Source organism: Rhinopithecus bieti, unplaced genomic scaffold (assembly GCF_001698545.2).
Source record: "Rhinopithecus bieti isolate Rb0 unplaced genomic scaffold, ASM169854v2 scaffold_2339, whole genome shotgun sequence".
In the NCBI taxonomy this organism is placed as follows: Eukaryota; Metazoa; Chordata; class Mammalia; order Primates; family Cercopithecidae; genus Rhinopithecus; species Rhinopithecus bieti.
Window position 1 is genome coordinate 2,626,556 of NW_016803819.1, and position 21,394 is coordinate 2,647,949.

The following is a 21,394-nucleotide window of genomic DNA, read 5'->3' on the forward strand; positions in this document are numbered from 1 at the left end:
AATTTTATTTTTTGAGACGGAGTCTCGCTCTGTCGCCCAGGCTGGAGTGCAGTGGCCAGATCTCAGCTCACTGCAAGCTCCGCCTCCCGGGTTTACGCCATTCTCCTGCCTCAGCCTCCCGAGTAGCTGGGACTACAGGCACCCGCCACCTCGCCCGGCTAGTTTTTTGCGTATTTTTTAGTAGAGACGGGGTTTCACCATGTTAGCCAGGATGGTCTCGATCTCCTGACCTCGTGATCCGCCTGTCTCGGCCTCCCAAAGTGCTGGGATTACAGGCTTGAGCCACCGCGCCCGGCCGACTCTGTTGCCTGTGCTGTCTTGTATGAGCAGCTGGGAAATGAGACTAGTGAAATGGTCTTCCTAAATAGTTTTCCTTGGGGAAAACCGCTCAGATTCTGGTTTTGCCCATCTTAAGGGTGCTTGGGTCTCTAGTTCCTAATTTTCATTGCATTAAAATCTTGATCAGAGTTTCTCTCTTCACCCTTCAAGTAATATTTAATCTATCTTGCTATACAGTTGTTTTCAAGGACTTAAAACATCTCAAAATACTCCACATACACTTTTATAGGGCAACTGAATTATTTACTGTCCTCTGACAACCATGGCCATCTGTGTGTTTCATCATCTTTACGTGCCCTATTCACATCATCTCTGTAAAGTATAAGCTCCTGAATTGTAAATATTTAGAAATAAACAATGAGCTGTAAGTATTAGTCAGCCTACAGATGCGCAGTTATATTTTTGTTCATGTCAGTATCCTCATTCCATTAATTCAATTCAATTAACATGTAGATGTTACAACATGCCTAACAGTGGGCTAGGAAAGAGGGGACACAAAGATGACTTTGAGCCTCTGTCCTCAAGGACCTCCATGGCCTGTCTCTCTTCATATCAGGACATCAGGAGACACAGACACATATAGAGTAACAACTTCCTATGGTAACAATAACAGAATCTGCATGACCTGCTATGAAAAGTGATGAATTTTGCTTGGGAACTGTGGGAAGCATTTGTTACAGTGTCACCTGACTTGGGTACTAAAGGATGGATAGGAGTTTCTCAAGTGGAGAGAAAAGGAGTATGTTCTTAGGTTGAAAGGAATAGCAGGAGTAAAGGAAGGCCTGAAGTATGGAAGTGTTTGGCTGTTCAGGGATTCACAAACTGTCCAATGGGGTTGGAACACTTCGTGTCTGGTGGGCATTGAGGGCTGAGTCTCCAAAGACAGACAGGAAAAGATCCAGGAATTGAAGAACCTTGTGTGTCACACTGAGGATGCTAGAATTTACTCCATAGACTATCTGAAGCCCTTAGAGGCTCTTTGGCAGTGGGGGACCTGGGGCTGTTTTGGGGAGAGACTAGAGTCTGGTGTGGGAAGGACTGGAGTCTGGGAGGGGAGCTTAGTGACTCTTGCAACAGCTCCAGTTATGAGATGAGCCTGGTTGACACTAGTGGAGAGAAAGGAGAGGTCCCACTGATGGGTGTGTAAGAGGTGGGACCCAGAAGAGTGGAGGCTGACTGGGAGTCAGAAGGAGAGATGAGCTCTGGATAGATCCGAGGTTCCCCATCTGGCCAACTAATTGAATGGCGACACCTTTGTAAAGTAAGAATACCACTTATCATAAGGAAAACAACGTATGATTCCTGGAGCACTAGGCACAGAATAATTTCCTCTTTTTCTTAAAGTTTCCATTTATTGAGTGCTTACTGGAAGACTAGTAGGCACCCAACCATGACTTCATTGCTTTTGGTACTTTCAACATCCCTACAGTATTATTAACCTCACTTTATAGAAAGGGAAACTGAGGTTTGGCATGATTAAAGCAATTTGCCAAAACAATCACAGATACCAAGTAGCAGGAGAGGAGATTCAAACATGGCTTTGACTCCGAATCCATTCTCTTTACCTCCTGTTGCTCTGTCTCCCTCAGTGTCACTGATAGCTGTAACCAAAAGCCATGATGACATTCACCAAATTCTCAGTGAAAGAACTCAATTCTTTATTCCTCTGTCCCTATCATTCGCTCTAATACTCAGAATGTACTAAGTTCTTTTCATCTACCTCAGAGCCCCCATTTTACATATGATCCGTGAGTTTCTCAGGATCAGAAATCGACCTGAGCATTTTCCCTCCCACAGGCCCTTGTGGGTATATTTAAGTTTGGAGGGTGGTGAGGGCACCGGAGAATACTAGCACACGTCTACACTGCATCTACTGTGGGGTGTTCTGTTCTTGCAAAATTCCTGTTATTCAAAAACTGACATGACTGACCACTTTAAAACTTTCTTAATTAGAGAATGACAACAGTGGACTAACAAGATCAGAACTGCAGAATCCAAGGTTAGTTCTCTAGTTTATAGCCTCTGGAGTTGGTACAGTGGATCCTGATGAGGATTCATGGATTCGGTATGTGCAAATGTGCTTTACTTGCCAAAATGTATTTGTAACCCCCAAATCAGACCTTGTGGTGCTTTTGTAGTGACTCACAGGCATGTGCAGAGTACTGCAAACCTGATATGCACACATTCCCAGCTGAAGCGCAACAAGGCAATGTTCTGCCTTCTTGTTTCAGCTCTCATCACTGTAAACAAGTGTCCTCACCATGGTCTATTATTTAGTGCTACAGGTGTTGTATTTTTGTGACTTTTGTTGGTGATCGCACTGTTTCAAATGGCCCCAATTGTAGCACTGAAGTGCTGTCTACTGTTCCTAAGCACAAGAAGACTGTGATGCGTCTTACAGAGAAAACAAGCATGTTAGATACACCTCATTCGGGCATGAACTATAGTGCCGTTACTCAACCAGCGATAATTATTAAATAAGGTCTCTTTAAATAAACACGCACATAAAACAAAGTTATATACTGACCAGCTGATGAAACTGCTGTGAACAGAGGCTTTTAAGAACCTAGCTCTGTATTTCCCCTACGAGGAATGTTTTAATATTCTCAATGTGGTGCTCACAGTGACTTTATAGAACACAACGATGTTGAATAATGAGAATCAGCTGTTTTGAGGGTGGCAAGGGGTAACAAACTAGATCTGGAGTCAGAGGCTTGGATTGTAATCCTAGGTTTCCAACTGAGCTCAGTATCCAACCTCTCTGTCTGTAAAATAGGAATGATATTAATATTTGCTGTGGCCCCATGGAGTTATGAGGATAAAATGAGATAATTTAAAAAAGTACTTTTCAGAAAGTAGAGGGTCCTACAAAAACATTAACAATGCTCTTCAACTAAGGGTGTGGGAAAACTGGACTTCTACATGCAAAAGAATGAAATTAGATCCTTGCCTTACAGTATACACAAAAATAAACTCAAAATGGATAAAAGACCCAAATACAAGACCAGAAACTATAAAAGTCCTGGAAGACAAAGAACACAGGGAGAATGCTCTGGACACTGGCCTTGGAAATAATTTTTTAGGTACCATAAAAGCTCAGGCCACAAAAGCAAGAATAAATAACCCAATGTAACAAATTTGTACTGTACTTGAGATTAAGGATATTGAGTAGATTTTAGCAGCTCTTACTACATAGAACAACAACAGAATTTTCAGGCCACAAAAGCAAAATTTTAAAATGGAACTGCATCACACTAAAAAGTTTCTGCATAGCAATCAACAAAATGAAACAGCAATCTATGGTCTGAAAAAAAATTTTTGCAAACCATGGGATTAGTATCTAAAATATATAAGGAATTCACACCCCTCCACACTAGAAAAACAAATAACCCAATTACAAAATGGGCAAAATACCTGAACAGATACTTCTCCAAAGAATACCAACATATATATAAAAATGTACTCAACATCATTAATCACCAGGGAAATGCAAATCAAAACCACTATGAGACACCACCTGACACCAGTTAGGATGGCTGTTAGCAAAAGGTCAAAAGATAACAAGTGTTGGTGAGTGTATGGGAAAAAGGGAACTCTTCTACACCATTGGTGGGAATGTAGAATGGTATAGACATGGGAAACAGTATTGGAATTTTCCTAGAAAATTAAAAATATGACCCAGCAAACCTTCTCCTGGACATATGCCCAAAAGAAATGAAATCAACATCTTGTAAAGACATCTGCACTCCCAAGTTCATTGCAGCATTATTCCCAATAGCCAAGACATGGAAACAACCTAACTGTCTGTCAACAGACAAGTGGATAAAGAAACTGTGGTGTATTATTGGATAGAATTATTATTCTGATCTAAAAAAGAACAAGATTTTGCCACTGCCACAACATGGGTGAGTCTGGAGGGCATTATGTTAAGCCAGACTCAGAAAGAAAAATATTGTAAGATCTCACCTACATATGGAACCTAAAATAAAGAAAAATTCAAATACACAGAGCTAGAAAACAAAGCAGTAGCTACAAGGGGTGGGGAGTTGGAGTGGAAATGGGGGGATATAGCTCAGACGTTACGAAGTAACACATATGTAGGATGAATAGGTCTAGAGATCCAACACAACATGAGGAGTACAGGTGACAGATTTGTACCGTACTTGAGAGTAAGGCTACTGAGTAGATTTTAGCAGCTCTTACTATAAGAACAGCAAAATGGGTAACTATGTGAGATGATAGACACAGCTTCACTACAGTAACTTTTAACTATCTATATATCCTATAACTTCATTTTGTATACTTTAACTTTACAAAACAAAATTTAATTAAAATATCAACAATAGACAGATCCTTCCTATATTTGGCACACAGAAAATTTCAAGGTATTCTTAATGTGTTATAATTATTTTACTTTGGACTTTTCTTAGCAAAAATTACCACATTTTATGATTCTAAGACCCACAGTTTTTCATATTTAAAATCTATGGACTTTATGTTCAAAGGTAATTAAAATGTACAATTATGATTTCTTCTTTCTTAGTGGAACATAAAGACTGGTGTAGCTTACATCCACTGGCATCTTAAATTAGATGAAATATGGTTATTTTATATTTGTCCTCCTTTATAAGTTCTCCTTAGTGTTCACTAAGCTTCCTAAGCAAACGTGACTACTCTAAACTGACACTCTCTCCAATGAGAGTTCTATGCACTATTTTCCTTCTTTTAAAAACCTCTCATCCCTTCATGCTCCTGATTCAAAAGTCTTCTGCTTTTGTGGCTTTTTCTTTTAACATAATTTCACTTTCTTTTCAAAAAATTTTACTTCTAAACACTTTCTAATTTTCTAGTGTGGTGATCCAATACAGAAGAAAATGTGCTGCTATTTCATTGGGATAAAATTTGAATTCCCTACACCTGCAACTAACTCTGAAAAGTTAGAGAGGATTTTCCAGAAGCCCCTGCCTTGCCGCATGTAGCTGATCATCAAAAGACTGCAAATAATACCGTAACACTGCCCCTCTCAGAGGAGTGCCAGAAATAGTGCCTGCCCACAACTTCTTTGTTTTGGTATGGTTTCTCACCTTTTCCCTTGAGAGATGCCCAAGTGAAATCATTTTTTCTTGTAGACTGATAGGCTTGTTTATTTTTAACTCTCATTTCAAGAACTGCTCCCAGGCATAAAGGCTTTATTTCAGGAAAAAAAAAAAAAAAAAATCCTCAACAGCACTCCTCCGGACAGGCAGAGAAATGACCGAGGAACGCTGCCTGGGCTCTGACCTGCAGCAGCTGACCCATCTCCTTTTCAACCTTACTTTCTGTGCTAACTGCTGAGAGTTGCCTTCTCCTTTGTATTCATCCATGCTGCTTGGCTGTAAAGAAGTGATTCCCACAACACAGGTAGATTTTACTCGAAGAAAGCCTCAGGTCCTTCCACAGAAATGTATTGGCCTCTAGAACGATGGGGTATTGTTGAGACCACTGCTTAGGGAAAATCCATCCCAAATTATGTAGGAGAGTTACTGTAGGACAAAACATTTTTATTCTATGCAAAACCAGTGTACCACATAGCACACTTTTCTTCAAATGATAACGATACCCCTCCACCCAAAATGCACAGCTAATCAAGTAAAAAGTGGATTCCTGGGTGTCACTCACAGACTGGTTTATTGTTTAGGTAAAAATGGGCATTGAGAGGTAAGGGCAAGAGGGCAGTGACTTCTCCCTTTGATCAAGTTTTCATCTCCAAGTGACACTTTAACCTGTTTTCCAATATTAAGGGGTCCCTAGGTCAGAAAGACGTGGTAAGTAATCACAAATAAACTAATATTTTCTTCACTGCATACTATTTTACTATGCATAATTAATAAACTGGCTTTTCATCCATATTGCTGGATGTATTACTTAACGTAAACACAGTTATCCATGTGAAATGGTTGCGGGTTCAAGTTCAGGGAGGGGACTGTCAACACGGTTGAATGTTTACAGTAATAGGACTGATCATTAGCCTAATTTCAACCAGTGTCAATTCAATGTTTGATCATCAAGAAGGTTCAAGAAATGGCAGCATTTCCATCTTTCTGGGAAGTACAAAACACAGTGATTAGTGGCAAGCCAACAGAGTGAACCCCTACCACAAAGCGCCTGACCTGCTATGGGTTCGGTAAGTGAGAGTGGGACTGAACCCCAAGTTTGCTTAGGACACATCAAGGACATACAGCTTGCCAAATATTTAGGACCAGGAATTAGACAATACTACTTAGGACATTTGTCACCTGTCCTTGCACTCTGAAACTCTTTCCCAAGATGAGATCAAGGAGTGCCACTAAGCACTTCAAAAGCTAGGAAGGCTCCTTTGGTTATGGTTCTGAGTGGCTGACGAAAGTCTCTGTAGCTGGATGACCTCTAGGACACTATTTTCTGCCCCAGTTAAAGAGGGGCAGTGGGGGTGACAAGAAAAACACCTGTGAGATAAACCCAGAATGAACTAAGTAAGCATGGGTTACATAGCTGTGAGACTTGTAAAATCCCACAGTGTGCCAGCTGCAACCACGTCTCGGACTTGGGGAAACCAGGAGTGATCTGGTTCCATTACATTCTTCTGGGTTCTACCCAGTGTCCCTCTTGTAGTTGGTGCCTGCCTGGCGTGGGAAAACATTACGCGTCTGCATCTAACTCCAGGGCTCCAATGCAAAAGGAGAAAATGGATTTGCTGCACCTCTTACTTCCCCACCTCCACAAGACAACTGCACTTAATCTAATTCCAAAATGTTCTGAACCAAACCTCAGCTCTATTTGGAGAATATTTTAAATGATAAAACCTTCTTTTTGCTTCCTTTGTCTACTAATAAACAAGTGGGTAGCTTTCTTTAACATTTCCTTCTTTCTAGATCAGCTGCCAAATTGAGTGATACAAAGATACTGTATTAGGAAAAGAATACAGCTTATACTGGCTGGGTGCAGTGGCTCGCGCCAGTAGTCCCAGCACTTTGGTGGGCCAAGGCAGGCGGATCACCTGAAGTTAGGAGTTTGAGACCAGCCGAACCAACATGGCGAAACCCTGTCTCTACTAAAAATACAAAAAAAAAAAAAAAAAAAAAGAGAAAGAAAAAAGTAGCCAGGCATGGTGGTGCGTGCCTGTAGTCCTAGCTACTCATGAGGCTGAGGCAGGAGAATCGCTCGAACTCAGGCAGCAGAGGCTGCAGTCAACCAAGATCACGCCACTGCACTCCAGCCTGTGCGACAGAGTGAGACTCCGTCTCAATTAAAAATAAAAAAGAATATAACTTATATTTATACACATGTATCGGCATTAAAATTTTAAAATTTCCTATGTATGATTTATTTTGAACCCCAATATATTAGAATAGTAGTACATGTACGCAATTAACCAATAAATGTGTAGATTGGTGGGCACAAGCTTCAACACTTTTTAGCAACGACTGCACAATTAAAAAGGTTTGAAGAGATTGTTCTTGTTAATGATCTTGTCTTCTGTAAGCCACAGACATACAGGAATGAATTCAAAGATAAAGGTAAAATCAGGGCCGGCGTGGTGGCTCACTCCTGTAGTCCCAGCACTTTGGAAGGCCGAGGTGGGTGGATCACCTGAGGTCAGGAGTTCAAGACCAGCCTGGCCAACATGGTGAAACCCCATCTGTACTAAAAAATATATATGTATATATATAAACTAGCCAGGAGAGGTGGTGGGCACCTGTAATCTCAGCTCCTCAGGAGACTGAGGCACGAGAATCGCTTGAACCCAGGAGACGGAGGTTGCAGTAAGCCGACACGTTGCCACTGTACTCCAGTCTCAGTAACACAGTGAGACTCCCTCTCAAAAAATAAAAAATAAAAAAGACTTTGCAACCCAGAGAGAATGTCTTGCCAGAAAGATGATTTTACTACTCTGAAAATCTAGTGTCTCTAAGAGGCAGGAAATGCCTCATATTTAGCCAAGGCCAGCCACAAATAGTTTGGGGCCAGTTGAATTACTGGTCTATCTTTGACCTATTAGTTTTATAGTTTCTTAATAACAGTAAAGGACAGTGTACATGCTAAAGAGATTATGCTTGTTGAAACTTAAAAGAAAAGGCAGGGAAAGTTAATGAAATAGAAAAAATCATTTCATTTGTTCAGTGCTACTTGAGTTCTGCCTCTCAAAGTATTTCATTTTAATTTCTATCATTGACTAACAAAATGCATAGGATCAAAGTTTTTAAAAATTCAAAACCCATTTTAAAGGAACAGGACCACTTTTTAAGAAAATAGGCTTATAGCACCTGACCTATTTCATTGTCAAAGCAGCACATCTAGAAATGATTTTTATACTGATAGAGATACCTTTTAATAGGACTATGGCGTTCTATACACAAGAACACGGTAGCTGGAAGTAAACAGGCTAGTGGCTCATCCTACAATTTCTGTCTGGCACTGGATGGGCTAAGAAGCCCTTGAGCATGTCTGTTTTTTCCAACTTTTTTACATCACTGGCCAAAAAACAAAAAAAGCCCACACATACATAACACATACACACACATGAGTACAGAAATACAGACAGACAGATGAGACAAGTGAAAGAAAGAAGGGTTGCAGTTGTCTTGCAAGGAATACGGCAGGATACCTGGGATGCTCTCTAATTTCCTTCTGAGCTCTTCATTTTCTTGTTGCAGTGAAATAACCTCCTGCTCCAGCTCCTGGCATCGAGGACAATAGCCTTCCTCTTCCTCCTCCTCCTCCTCTTCTGGCAGTGTAGATGAAGATGGGTGGCCATGGGATTCGGACGTTGCTGGGGAAGTCCAGCCACCTAACGTATGCACAGGAGAGGTTGACAGAGGATCCACATCGGCCAGGTGGCCATATTCACTGGCTGACGAGGGGTTTGGAGTCGGAAAGCTCCCCGAGAGCAAGTAATTTTGTAGAGAATCAGTGAAAACCCTCAAAAAGGCAGAAGTTTGTTGTTTCCTTTGCATATATTGCATCTCTATGTCTACATTGTCTGAGGTCTGACTGTGGACCCCTTTCCCAATGTGACAGTGCTCCTGTCTTTCGTTGTAACTTAAGCCTTCCTGCTTTACACAAGAAATCATGGACTGAGAATGGCGGGAGTCCAGGAGTTTTCCTCCACAATTTAAGAGGCTAAGAACTCGACTGCACTGTTGGGCAAAGGCATCCAAGATCATTCGACTCTCTGAAACAAATGAAAAGATACATCAGTGACCAACAGTCAACAGCAAAATATAAATAAAGTCCTCAATTTTGAGCTCAACATTCAAACATGTTAAAAATATGTATTTCTACTCTCTGTCATAAGCCAAGACGACACAGTAAATCCACTATGAATAGAATGCATAGCTTCCTGTTGTTCTGCGACTGCGGGATGCTAGATGAGTCACACCCAGTCTCTTGCTCTAGGAAACGGCTGGACTGTGACTCTGGGCACCATATAGAGATTTTCCTCTCTGTGGCATTAACTGGCTACACAGGTCTGAACTCACACCTTTGGTTTCATTAATATCCTTACTCTAACGAATCAAGTCAGCCACTGCAGACTCAATTCCTCATTGATAGGAGGGCTTAAAGCAATCATTACTTCTATTTCTGGAGTGCCCTCATGCCCTTGCGATCAATCAGTTGATACAATCCCTGCCGAGAGTACATAGCTCCCAGATGCAAACTGGAAAAGAAAGATAAGTCTTTCTGAAGAGCTCACTAGAAATCTAAGGTAAAGCAAAGAGTGGGCCTATGGGCACAGGATGAACACAAAACTGTATGTGTCTTCTAACATCTGTGTTCACTATTCCTTCTTTTCATTTATTTGCTAACTTGGATTTCTTGTCAAGGCCAACGTTTAGGCTAACCTGATCATCTGAAAATCAGTAGTATAACTTCTTAGAATCTCTTACAGTAGACTGCCAAATATTCTAAAATGGCACAAGGCACGGGTGCCTCTTAGCCCATGTACATGAATTCTAAAGCATACTGTCAACCAGTGAAAGCAAAAAGCAAACAAAAGCAATCAACTCACTGCAAAACAAAAGGGGAAAACCCAAATTGTGAAAACATAATTTAATGATATCGAAAGGTCTTGAAAATTTACCCTAAATATAAATGTCACAAGGTAGATTCACTTCTTTCCTGATTGCCACCTAGAATGGGCTATTATAAACACAGAGAGGGGCACTTTTCAGAGCTGACACAGAAGCATGAGGATGTCTCTTATTTCCTCTCTCCTTTCCCAGAATAATGGCAACAAACAAAATATTCGAGATTTTAGATGCCTATAACTATTGTTTAAGATAAAAATGAAACTAGCACTAGCTCTCCCTGAAAATGTTGACTAGCAGTATTTTTTTTGGGAGGAAAAAAAACTTTCAGAACAAAAAATGGTGAGATGTTCAAGGGCTGCTATGGGTATAAAGGGCTAGAACAGCTTCAATAAGAAATCCCCTAGAACACACCCAGGATGTAAGACCAAGGAAACCACACTTCAGGAGAACTCCACGCAGTGCTCAATATTCCACTATGTTCTTTTTTCTTGCTATTCTCTCATGAAATAACTAAGATAATCAGAGGAGAGGGGTCCAAGTGCTCTTTTCCAACTTTTTAATAAGAATATATATGTAAAGCAGCTGGGTATGGTGGCCCACACCTGTAATCTCAGCACTTTGGGAGGCCAAGGTGGGCGGATCACGAGGTGGGAGATCAAGACCATCCTAGCCAACACGGTGAAACCCTGTCTCTACTAAAAATACAAAAATTAGCTGGGCATGGTGGCGCATGCCTGTTGTTCCAGCTACTCAGGAGGCTGAGGCAGGAGAATCGCTTGAACCCAGGAGGCAGAGGTTGCAGTGAGCTGAGGTGGTGCCACTGCACTCCAGCCTGGAGACAGAGTGAGACTCCATCTCAGAAAAAAAAAAAAAAAAGAATATATATGTAAAGCCCATATAGCACAGTGTTTGGCACATAGGAAGCATCCGTTACATCTCCCAAATCCTGAATCCCGCTGAAAAACTGCAAGTCAGAACAGAAGCCTGATCTCTTCTACTCAGTAGAGGATCATAAACTGCACTGGAGTGTGAGAGGCCAGCACAACGCCTTGAGAAATAGTTACTGAACACACAGCAAGTACTCTTGTACATACATAGAGCATCTCAGTTTATAGCATTATCAGATTTACTTGACTGGCGTGGGGGTAGCAAGTCCACGCTAGGCTGGTTGAGTCCATAGGACTAGTTTCTTCTTAGGATAGTACTTTCTTATTCTTAGGAATTTCCATTCTAGACCCTCAGACCTTAGCAACAGAACCGCCACCTGACCCTCCTTCTCCAGCCAATCCTGTCCCCATGGCCAAGTACCCCAAGATCCAGGAATTCCCCACTAAAACTGCTTTAAGGATCTATGCTGCCATCTTCTCTTTAGCCATCAATCCAAAGACAGTGACCATGGTGTCAGATCCTGGAAGTGTGGACTGGGACCTCCACATATGTGTATATGAGGTCCCTCCTGGTGGAAGATAAAGCTGGGAGTAGGGAGAGAAAGACATGGGTTGGCTGTAAATTCCAAACCTGGTTACCATGAAGGTGTATTTGTCAAGGTAGGTGGACAAAACATATTTTGTTAAACAATTTGTTAGTTTGAACTTATACTTTGTAACTATCTGATACATGCTCTTTGACGCACCATCTGTACTCTTATCTGGTGTCTCACAAAAATATTTGGGTGCCATTTATTTACAATGGCCAAAACCAAATAATAAGAATGCCAACAGTTGAATTATACAAGTAAGAGGTTTAAGATGTTACACTCATTTTTTTTTACTTCCTGGTTTCTGTTCTTTTATTAGTAAAATCAAAGGATGATATTGATTAGGAATTTTCAATTCTAGCACAACAGCAGTTTTCATTCATTTTAATCCTATAATCCCATTCTAGACCTGAAGTTGTATTTACTGTTTGCATTTTAATCAGCATAGTCCAACATAACCTTGATGAAAGGGACAAAATATGAAAGTCTAACACAGAATTGCCTGGTAAGAACTGCTTGAATGTATTTGTTCGGTGTCCTACAATACACTCAGTAGTTTTAATCATATTGATAAATCACATTAGAGCATAGATTTTAAGAGAAAAAAATCTGACTTAGGGACAAGCGTGATTTGTTTTCTTAATTGAAGGATAAACTTGTAACATGCTGAGAAAAAATCATTATGTGATATACTACATTATGAAGATAATCTATTAAAGTGCACTCAGAATACGAGAGAATAGCTACAATCATAAAGTAGTTCTTGCCTGCAGTTTTTTAAACGCTTCAATCTGAATTTGCTTTCAGAAATGATATGTACAAAAAGGGCTACTGTCACCCTTAAAGTTGAATTTTTTCTCTTCTCAATACCTTGAATTATTTGAATATTATTTTAACATTGATACATGGAAGAGTGTGATGAAAAATACTACCATTACATTTGATGGAAAATAGCAAATCTTTCCACCTAATACACATTGCATGCAGCAATAGTTTTAGCCTTCTAGACAGAATATAATTACAAATGCAAGTACTGTGTGATGCCCATTATCATTAAGAAATGGACAAAAGTTCTGTTTTCATACGAGCACAATTGAATGGCTACTGATCTATGATTCTCAATTGAGCAAACTGTGAACATGTATTATGATTTTAATTTTTTTTTTTTTTTTTTTTTTGTCATAGAATGCTCCACTCAAGTGATGGCAAGAGACAATCAACAGTTTACAGAAGGACTACTTTATCCCTAACTTCCCTAAAATTAAACGCCATAAAATGTTAATAAATCACAATCACAAAGCCCTCCAAAATGCCCACTTCTAATTTATTTTGCTTTATTGTGCAACCTATTGGGAGATAATATCATGCTGCAAATTGTGCCTTGTCCGATTCCAAAATCTGAACCCATTTTTTTTTAATTAAAAAATTCATTTTGAGAAATTCGTCTGAATTTAAGTTGTTTAATCCATCCTAAATCTGATAAGTGAGTAAGAAGAGATGGGAAGTAGGCAATCAAACACAGTCTCCCTACTTTACCGCCCTTCTTTGTAAGTAAAGCCTTGAATGGAATTTGCCCATCACAGCAGATTCCCAAGAGAATTCTGTTTCTATGAAGGAGATCACAGTAGTCAAGATTAGTGGTAACCTTTTGATTTTAGCCCAGCGAAGGGTGAAATATATTAATATTAAAAATGCAGAAGCAGAAATCTTTTTTAGTGACCTACTATCATGTACTCATATATTATATCTACCCAAGGATTTCTAACTAGTTCAAAATAGATGATTTCCTTAAAACATTAATTTAACTTCTTTTTAAGAGATGACTTCATGGCATAGAAAATATAAGTTAGAAAACGAAAGCATCTTTGGAAGCACCACCCTTGTCTTAAATCAATGAACTATGTCTTTTTTAAAAAATGCCATCCAATTTTTTTTCATAATGGCAAACATCAACACAGCAAAACAGGATGCAATTTTTCTAAATAAATAAATCAATGATGTGTCAAAAATTAACAGATGAGTTAATATACTCGGTGCTATCAAAACCAGATGGTGCTTCCTAATATTCATCCTGCTCAGTCAATCCCTGAATATTTTCTGGACCATCGGTATATAAAATAGGATGCTGCTATTTGTGATGGCAAACAAAAGCAATCATGCCTGCCAAGCACATACTATAACAGGCAGCATTTCAGCTCTGCTAGACAGAAAGTAATTAGAATGCTTTTAATGTCCAAAAGAATGATGCTGATAGGCTGCCACAGATGTGTAGATTTATGAATATTTATATGGTGGTTTATAGCTGACACTTTTATCAGTTGAAGAAGATAAAATATCTGCCTGACTCAAAAGCTTGACAGTCAGGTTAATAAAATCTCATTAAAGAGAATGACCTATGCAATTATATAGGATTTATTGTAATTCATTTTTGATTGTACTCTGCTTAAAGATGCAATTTCCCATTTCCTGATGCCAAATTTAGGCTGCATATCAAGATCTACGTGGGTTTTAACTCTAAGCCTCCCACAGAGGAAAAATATGCTTTTAAAACCATGGTGTATTACCCCTTTTAAGGAAAATTATACTCTTCATGAGATTTTATAAAAATGTTGAAAAAAATCTATTTTTAATTACATATTTCTCTCTCAGTTATGGCCCTTAATGGCAACTAAGATTCACTTCAACCCTTTCATCTTTTCACTGCATTTACTCTGGACACTCAGTTATGTCTCTTCTTCTGTCCTTGATTCATTTCATCACATGAATGTTTTGGCTATTTTCACTTTACCAGGTAGCCTCAGACACTGCAAATACACTTTTGCGAAGGTGCAACAGGCAAAGCACCACTCCCCTCCCCACCCACCCTGTATGCTTAAATGGCCATGGGTCTGTGCACACAAGCTCATTGGTTCAAAGTGGAACGACTAATTTCTCAAAGAACCAATCAGCTCTTCAAGTGGTTGTTCCCCTGATGGCCACTCACAACACTGTGCCTGTTAAGAGATGGCTTTGTCCATCAGTGATTAATATTATGACTACAATTCATGATGTCTAATTCAATGGCTTTTCCCCCCCAGACTATTTTCCTCACTGCATGGAAGAAACCTACCATCCAATTCCCATCTTTCCAGCAAGCACGAGGCATCCAGCCCTTGGTGCTATCAAGCTTACCCCTCTCGATGACCTCCCTTAAAAACAACAAAAGCAGCCGTGAGAATAAAAGAAAATACAGAGAAGTTTGAAGGGCATCAAAAAAACCCCTCTTCACTCCTTTAGATTTAGTGATGTTATAATTTCCATCTGTGAACAGAGACAAAATAAACTAAACAGGACATTAGAGGGAACACTGAAAGAGAACATTGAGAACAAGGTGAGAAAAGGGAGGAAAAAAAATAAAACACTCCACATGAATGAAGGACAGCAAGGAAACTGCCAGGGTAGAAGTGACCAAGGAAAGAACAGCAAGTGACTGGTGCAGAAAAAAAGAAGCAATGCAGGAAATATATAGCCAGCTAAAACTATGGATGAAAATGGAAATGAGACGGGGGTAAATTTACAGTGTATAACAGGAAGTAAAATATGGAAAGACAGTCAGCAAAGGCTGGAAAGAGAAAGCAAGAGGAGATGAAAAACCGACCTGGGCAGATAATGAGGAGAAAACCTCAATGAAAATGATGAAACTGAGGCTATGCGAAAGAGTAAAAGCAAAACACAGAAAATGGGAAAAGGACTCAAATGGCTGGAAAACAACGTAAAAATACAGGATGGTAAAGCTGAGCCTAGAAATAAACATACGCCTGAACAAGAAGTAGTTTAGGAGAAAATAAGATCCCAAACCAGAAAGAAAACGAACCTCCTTAAGAAAGGGGGAAAAAAGAAGAAAAGTAAGGAGGAAAATCAAGTAAGCCAATTGCCTACCGAAGAATATACAAACACAACGGAATACTGGGGCAAGAGCAACTGAAAAAAATATACCCCACAAACAATAAGGAAGCCCACCTAAGAATCCCACTGAAAGCAATCAACCATCTTCATGTCAGTGAGAGATGTGACAGATCAAGTCTTCACTATAACCTGTAATTAGGTTTTCTTTTTCAAAACCAATCCTTCAGTGTCAAAATATTGACAAACAACAGATTTATTAGTGGAGACATCTATAACTCATTTAGACACAACCCTCTATTTCCCACAGGGGAAAAAAAAAAGTCTCAGATTCACTGACATGCAGGATTTGGGGGGCTCCAAAGTGTCATAAAAGGCCTTGGCAGGAACTTTCAGCTCTAATGAGCGGATAAATGTGGCTGCACCCACTGGGAGCTGGTGGAGAGGTCCCTTGGGCTCAGGCCTCAGGCTGTGGCCTCGAAACCAGCCCATCTCGCTCCCTGCAGGCAGGCAGTGGGCTGCTTTGCCCTGGCAGCGCCCGCGGACTCGGGATAAAGGAGAGGAGTCGCGGACCCCAGGGTGGGTGCTCCCCACGAGGCGTTTCTGTAGAGCTCAGGCGAGATGCTCGGGAGAGGCAGGGCCCCGCGGCGGGCAGGGACCAGGGGATGGCGGGGACGACGATGCGGGCGGTGGGAGCAGAGTGCCTGCGGCTCCCGGGCAGGGAGGAGGAACGGGATGGTTCCCCGCGCCTTGCGAAGTCCACGGCGTGGCAGACGCGGGGCCCCGAGTCTCACAACCAGAGGGTGGGAGGGGAAAGGGAAAGAGCAAGACAGACAGCACCCGAGAAACACAGGCGCATATAAAAAGACAGAAGGAAAAAAGCAGCTGAGAGTCAACCAGCGTGGACTGCGATAGTGTAAGAGTACATCAAAGAGGTGGCGAAGAAAGCACCAGAAGGCAAAGGAGAAGTGGAGAGAAGAAAGAAATGGAGTAAGGAAGCGAAAGGGAAGAAGCGGACGGAAAAAGTGAAGCAGTACTAGAGCGTCCCAGCGGGGCGGCCCGAGAAGCTCTATAGCTTTTCCCGGAGCGGCCGCCGCTATCCCCCTGGGGCGTCCGGCCCCACTCCGGCCCACGCCCAAGCGATCCCGGCCGTCCACCGCCACAGCCGTGCTTCCCGGCGCCACATCCAAGCAGCGGAGCCACCTGTTAAGCGCGCGCCGTCGGAAGCCCAGCCGTAGCCGCGCTGGAGAATCCTCCCGAAGTTTCCGGGCGCGCGGGGAGGCCTCAGGGTGCGCCCAGACGTCCCAACTCGGCCCAGCACGGAAGAGTGTCGGCGGGCCCCCTCTTCTCCTTCCCGGGCCCCCTCCCGCTGCCCCCGGCCGTGGCGGTAAGGAAAGTTGTGCGGAGAGTTGGTACCTGCGCTGAGCTCCAGGCTGGCGCCGTCGCTACCCGTGCCGCCGGTGCCGGCGGCCGCCGCCGCGCCTGGGCCATACCTGACGACGGCGGCGAACGAGGACGACGACGAGGCGGCGGGGGATGCGGGGGGCGGCTGCGCCGGAGTCCTCAGGTGGCCCTGGGATGTGGCGGGCGTGCAGGACGGCGACGACACGACGAGCGGCGGCGGCGCCCGCCGGGCCGGGGGGGTAGGAGCTCTGCGCCTGGAACTGCTGCGGCGGCGGCTCGCTGCTGCTGATGGAGACGGCGGCGTGCGGCGCGAAGGGCGGCGGGGGCGGCGGGGGCGCCCGCACGTGCGGCAGCTCCACCAGGGTGGGTCGCTCGTAGCGCTTGGCCAGCGCCGGTCTCTTGCTGGGGAACGTCTTGAGGACGCTGTAGGGGCTGCGCTGCTTGTAGATTTTGGGGACGCTGGGCCCCTCCTCTGCAGGCTGCATCTCCTCCTCCATCCGGCGCCTCGGGGCCGGTCCCCCGGAGCACGTCCCCTCCCCGCCGGGCGCCGGGCTCCGAGGGTGCCTCCGCCGCCTGCCCGCCGGCTCTGCCCTGGTGCGCGCGTGTGGGAGGGTGTGTGTTTGTGCCGTGGCCGCCGCCGCCGCCGCCGCCTGTCGCTGAGGCTGGCATCGCCGAGCCCCCGCGCGGGGGGCTGCCGCCCGAGCTCCTGATTGACAGGCCGCCTCGCCAATGCCTGGAGGGAGAAAGGAGGTAAAGAGCAAGTGTTTAGGGTAATATCTGCTAATGATAATGGGGGCGGGGCGGGGCCTGGCGCCGCAGCCGCCCGCGGGGTCTGCCCGCCGGCTCCGCGCCTCCGACGGGGAGGGGGGGAAGGGGGAAAGCGAGGACCTGGAGGGCGCCCGGGAACTGGTGAAGAAGGTGGGGATCCTGGATCTGGCTACGGCGAGACTTTAGAGACCCAGATGTGGACTCGTGGCTTCTGCGGCTGCGGGCGGGGTCCGGCTTCCTAAATGAGCTCCTGGCGCCCCCTGCATGACCCCAAACCCTCGGGGTTGCGCAGAGGAGGGGCTAGTCGTTGGGGCGGGGTCGTCAGAGTACGTGTGTATTACCGCAAGTTCTTCTACCAATCGGGAATTGCTCTCCGATCTTTTTGAAAAGAACCTCTTGAAGATCTTGGCCCAGGTGGTCGCGCGGTGTTTACGGGGCTCTGGGGTCCTGCTTTCCGGAGCCTCGCGGCCTCTGAGCTCATGCGGAACGTAAAAGCGCGCAGGGCGTAGAACTTTTTCACGTTTTCATTTGTTTCCCGTAGGGGCCCTGAGAATGTGCATGACACCATCATTCCCCCCACCCCCCCATTATAAAGATGAGAAAACCGAGGCGCAGAGAGGCCGAAGGGAATTGCCCAAAGTCAGATACTCGGGAGTGTGTGGCTGTTGCACTGATGCATTCGGGTTGTTTGAATTCAGCTCCTGACTTCTCATACCCAGTAGACTCTGTGCAATTGAGTGGGGAAATGACCTGACACTTCCCTTTGAGGTGATTACTTTCAACAGTGTCATTTTTAATATGTGTATATGTACTTGCAAGACCAAGGTAACCCGAGAACTCACTCCTTGCATTGTCTTACTCACTGCAACTGGCGTCATCCGGCGAGGGTCTGGAGGGTGCCCAATTTCAGTAGCCGTTTGAATGAGAGATCTCTGGTTTGGAGGAAGATCCTCCATGAGGTGCAGATGTCCTGTCTCTCCCAGCCACTTTTTGGAGCAGAGGGTCCATTGCTGCCTATCTCAGATCACGCCTCCTCTAGGCCAACCAGCATACCCTGCCGCAGGGTTGCTTTTCAGCCTTCCTTTTTCGTTCTCCAGGTCAGAGTTCTGGGTGCTCCTTGTTGTAGGACCCTCATCTCTGCACTCTGGAGTTTGTTTCCTTTTCAGACCCTTCCTTTTATTCTTTGGAAGGTGACCCATTTTCTTCTGGAGGTTCACATCTTTCGGCCTCTTCTTTCCCTGGTCTCCTTTCCTTTGGAAGCTTTTTTCTCTCTCCCTTGCTGGTTCAGCTTCTGTATTATTCCCCCCTAGATTGTCTCCCTCTCTCCTGCAGCTTCCTCAGATGGTGCTGTGCTTCTACCCCCCCATCCATTTATTAGAGATGAAATAAATAATGCCATAAATAAAAGTATTTGGGAGTCCAGGAACTGTCAGGGCTGATTAGGGCATAGAGGACATTTTCTTTCTCATTATGCAAAAGCATTTCATGGGGAAATAAAAGAGGTTTCATTGTAACTCATGCATGTCATATTTCAAGGAATTCAAGATATTAATCATATTTAACATTATTTGCAATGTTTCTCCCTGGCTTCTGAAAACTGCTAAATGAGGACACGTGGATCACTAGGAAAAGGAGACAAGCATGAGAGGGACAGTTAAGAAATAATGAAATGCTAGTGAAAGACAGAGAAAGAGAATGAGATGCCAGGGAGATGTTTCTTAGGCACGTAAGTGAGAAATGGGGGAGCTACTTCTGAGACGTGAGACAGCTGAAATTGAATGATATACTGGAGGAAATAAATGATAACAAACCTCCCCACACTTTCCTTTCTATAAAGCAGTTCTGAATTTTGCATTGAAGTGTTTTCCTCCCACTTTAGTCCCAGATAATTTGCCAATAAGTCCTGGCTTTTGAAAAGAAATTGGGGTGGTGGCAGTGTGGGGCGTTTAGAGGGGGGAAATCTTTTAGTTCTTCTGAAGAAGTAATTTCCCGTACCTGGGGGCTTTCTCTTCTATGTAGTTTTAAATGTATATCCTCCTCACCACTTAAAACACCTGAAGAGACTGGGAACAATACTTCTATTGTATATTTTCTATTGAAAAGGACCTGCTGTCCTTTACATCAAAAGTGATCATTTTCATAAAACTGAAATAATCAACTGAAATAATCAAATTAGTCATTTAGCTTTTAAAAGCTGGAGGAGGGGAAGGTTCCCAGAGGAAAATATTTAAAAGTTGTAAATGATCAGCTTTCAGATTTTCATGTGGGCAGTTGCCTATATCTGGGTCCTGGGTTCATAGAAAAATGAAGTACTTAAGAATCACTCTTTAAAAAATAAAGTGAGTGTTTATTCTAAGTGTGGAGTTGAAGGCAATTTTAAAATTATAACTGACCACTAATCCCTGCCTGAGATTGTGTTTAACTGAGTATTGTACATCGATGTAATGTATTTAAGTGTTTATAAAATTACTAGTAGCACTCTGTGAGCATCTTGCTCTAAATTGTGGCCTAGATTATCAGTAGTGACTTTGCTGATGTCTTGGGGGTCTCATAGGAGCCGATAGAATAGTAATTACACCCATACTTTAAATCTTTTTAGATATTTACTCTTATCTCAGAAAAAAAAAAGAGAGAGAGTGAACTTTTAAAAGCCGAGTGGCTATTTATGGACAGGGTGATTTTTTGATTGGCAGCATGTCAATTCCTTGAGCCATCCAGAATGTAGCTTTTAAATAATAACTCAGCCATGGGAAATGCTTTTTATTGCACCAATTTCAATGATATTTAATGAGCTTCTGATTGACTGTTTGATCTCCCAATATTTTGTGCTACTTTTAATTCATTTCGTATAATAGAAAAAAAGTAATTGGAATAAAATTTTGTGACAAGATAATGACCTTCCACTTTGAAATTATATGTCTGATTAGCTTCAACATTTTAATGCCAAGATGATATTGCAGCAGGAACAGGACTATGCATGCTATCATTTGGTACAAAATGACTGAGGAATACTCCTTTGCTTTTCCCATTGCATAGCAAAAAAGGTGTGGTGGCTATGTATTCGTAGGTACACAGGACTAGAAGGGACCTTTGCAGTCTTTTATTCTTGTGACTGAGCCTCTGCCCATAGTTTTTGATGGCCCTGGCAAGTGGTTGTGCAAATCATGTTTAAATGCCTCCACTGATGGGGATCTTGCTACCTTATTTCCCCAGGTATTTATTCCACAAATATTTACTGAGTGTCTACCATGTGCTAGGTATATTTCTAAGCACTGGAGGATATAATGCTAACCCAGATCACAAGGTCCTACTATTATGGATTTAGGAGGAACAGGTAAACAAACTAGTAACTAACTGAAAAACATTATTTCAAATAGAAATAACTATGATTAGGGACAGGCGCAGTGATTCATGCTGGTAATCTCAGTACTTTGGGCGGCTGAGTGGGGAGGATCACTTGAGCCCAGGAGTTTGA

General features: G+C 42.9%; 1 protein-coding gene across 1 annotated transcript in view; it reads right to left on the reverse strand.

Annotated features, from left to right (window-relative positions):
- The window catches only part of BEND4 (BEN domain containing 4), a 33,661-nt gene extending 15,929 nt beyond the window's left edge, over window positions 1-17,732 (reverse strand). Inside the window, 3 exon segments of the mRNA XM_017854789.1 lie at window positions 8,963-9,529; window positions 17,164-17,354; window positions 17,356-17,732. Coding sequence (XP_017710278.1) covers window positions 8,963-9,529; window positions 17,164-17,354; window positions 17,356-17,648 — 1,051 coding nt within the window. The 5' untranslated portion in view covers window positions 17,649-17,732.
- Between the last annotated feature and the right edge of the window lie 3,662 nt (window positions 17,733-21,394).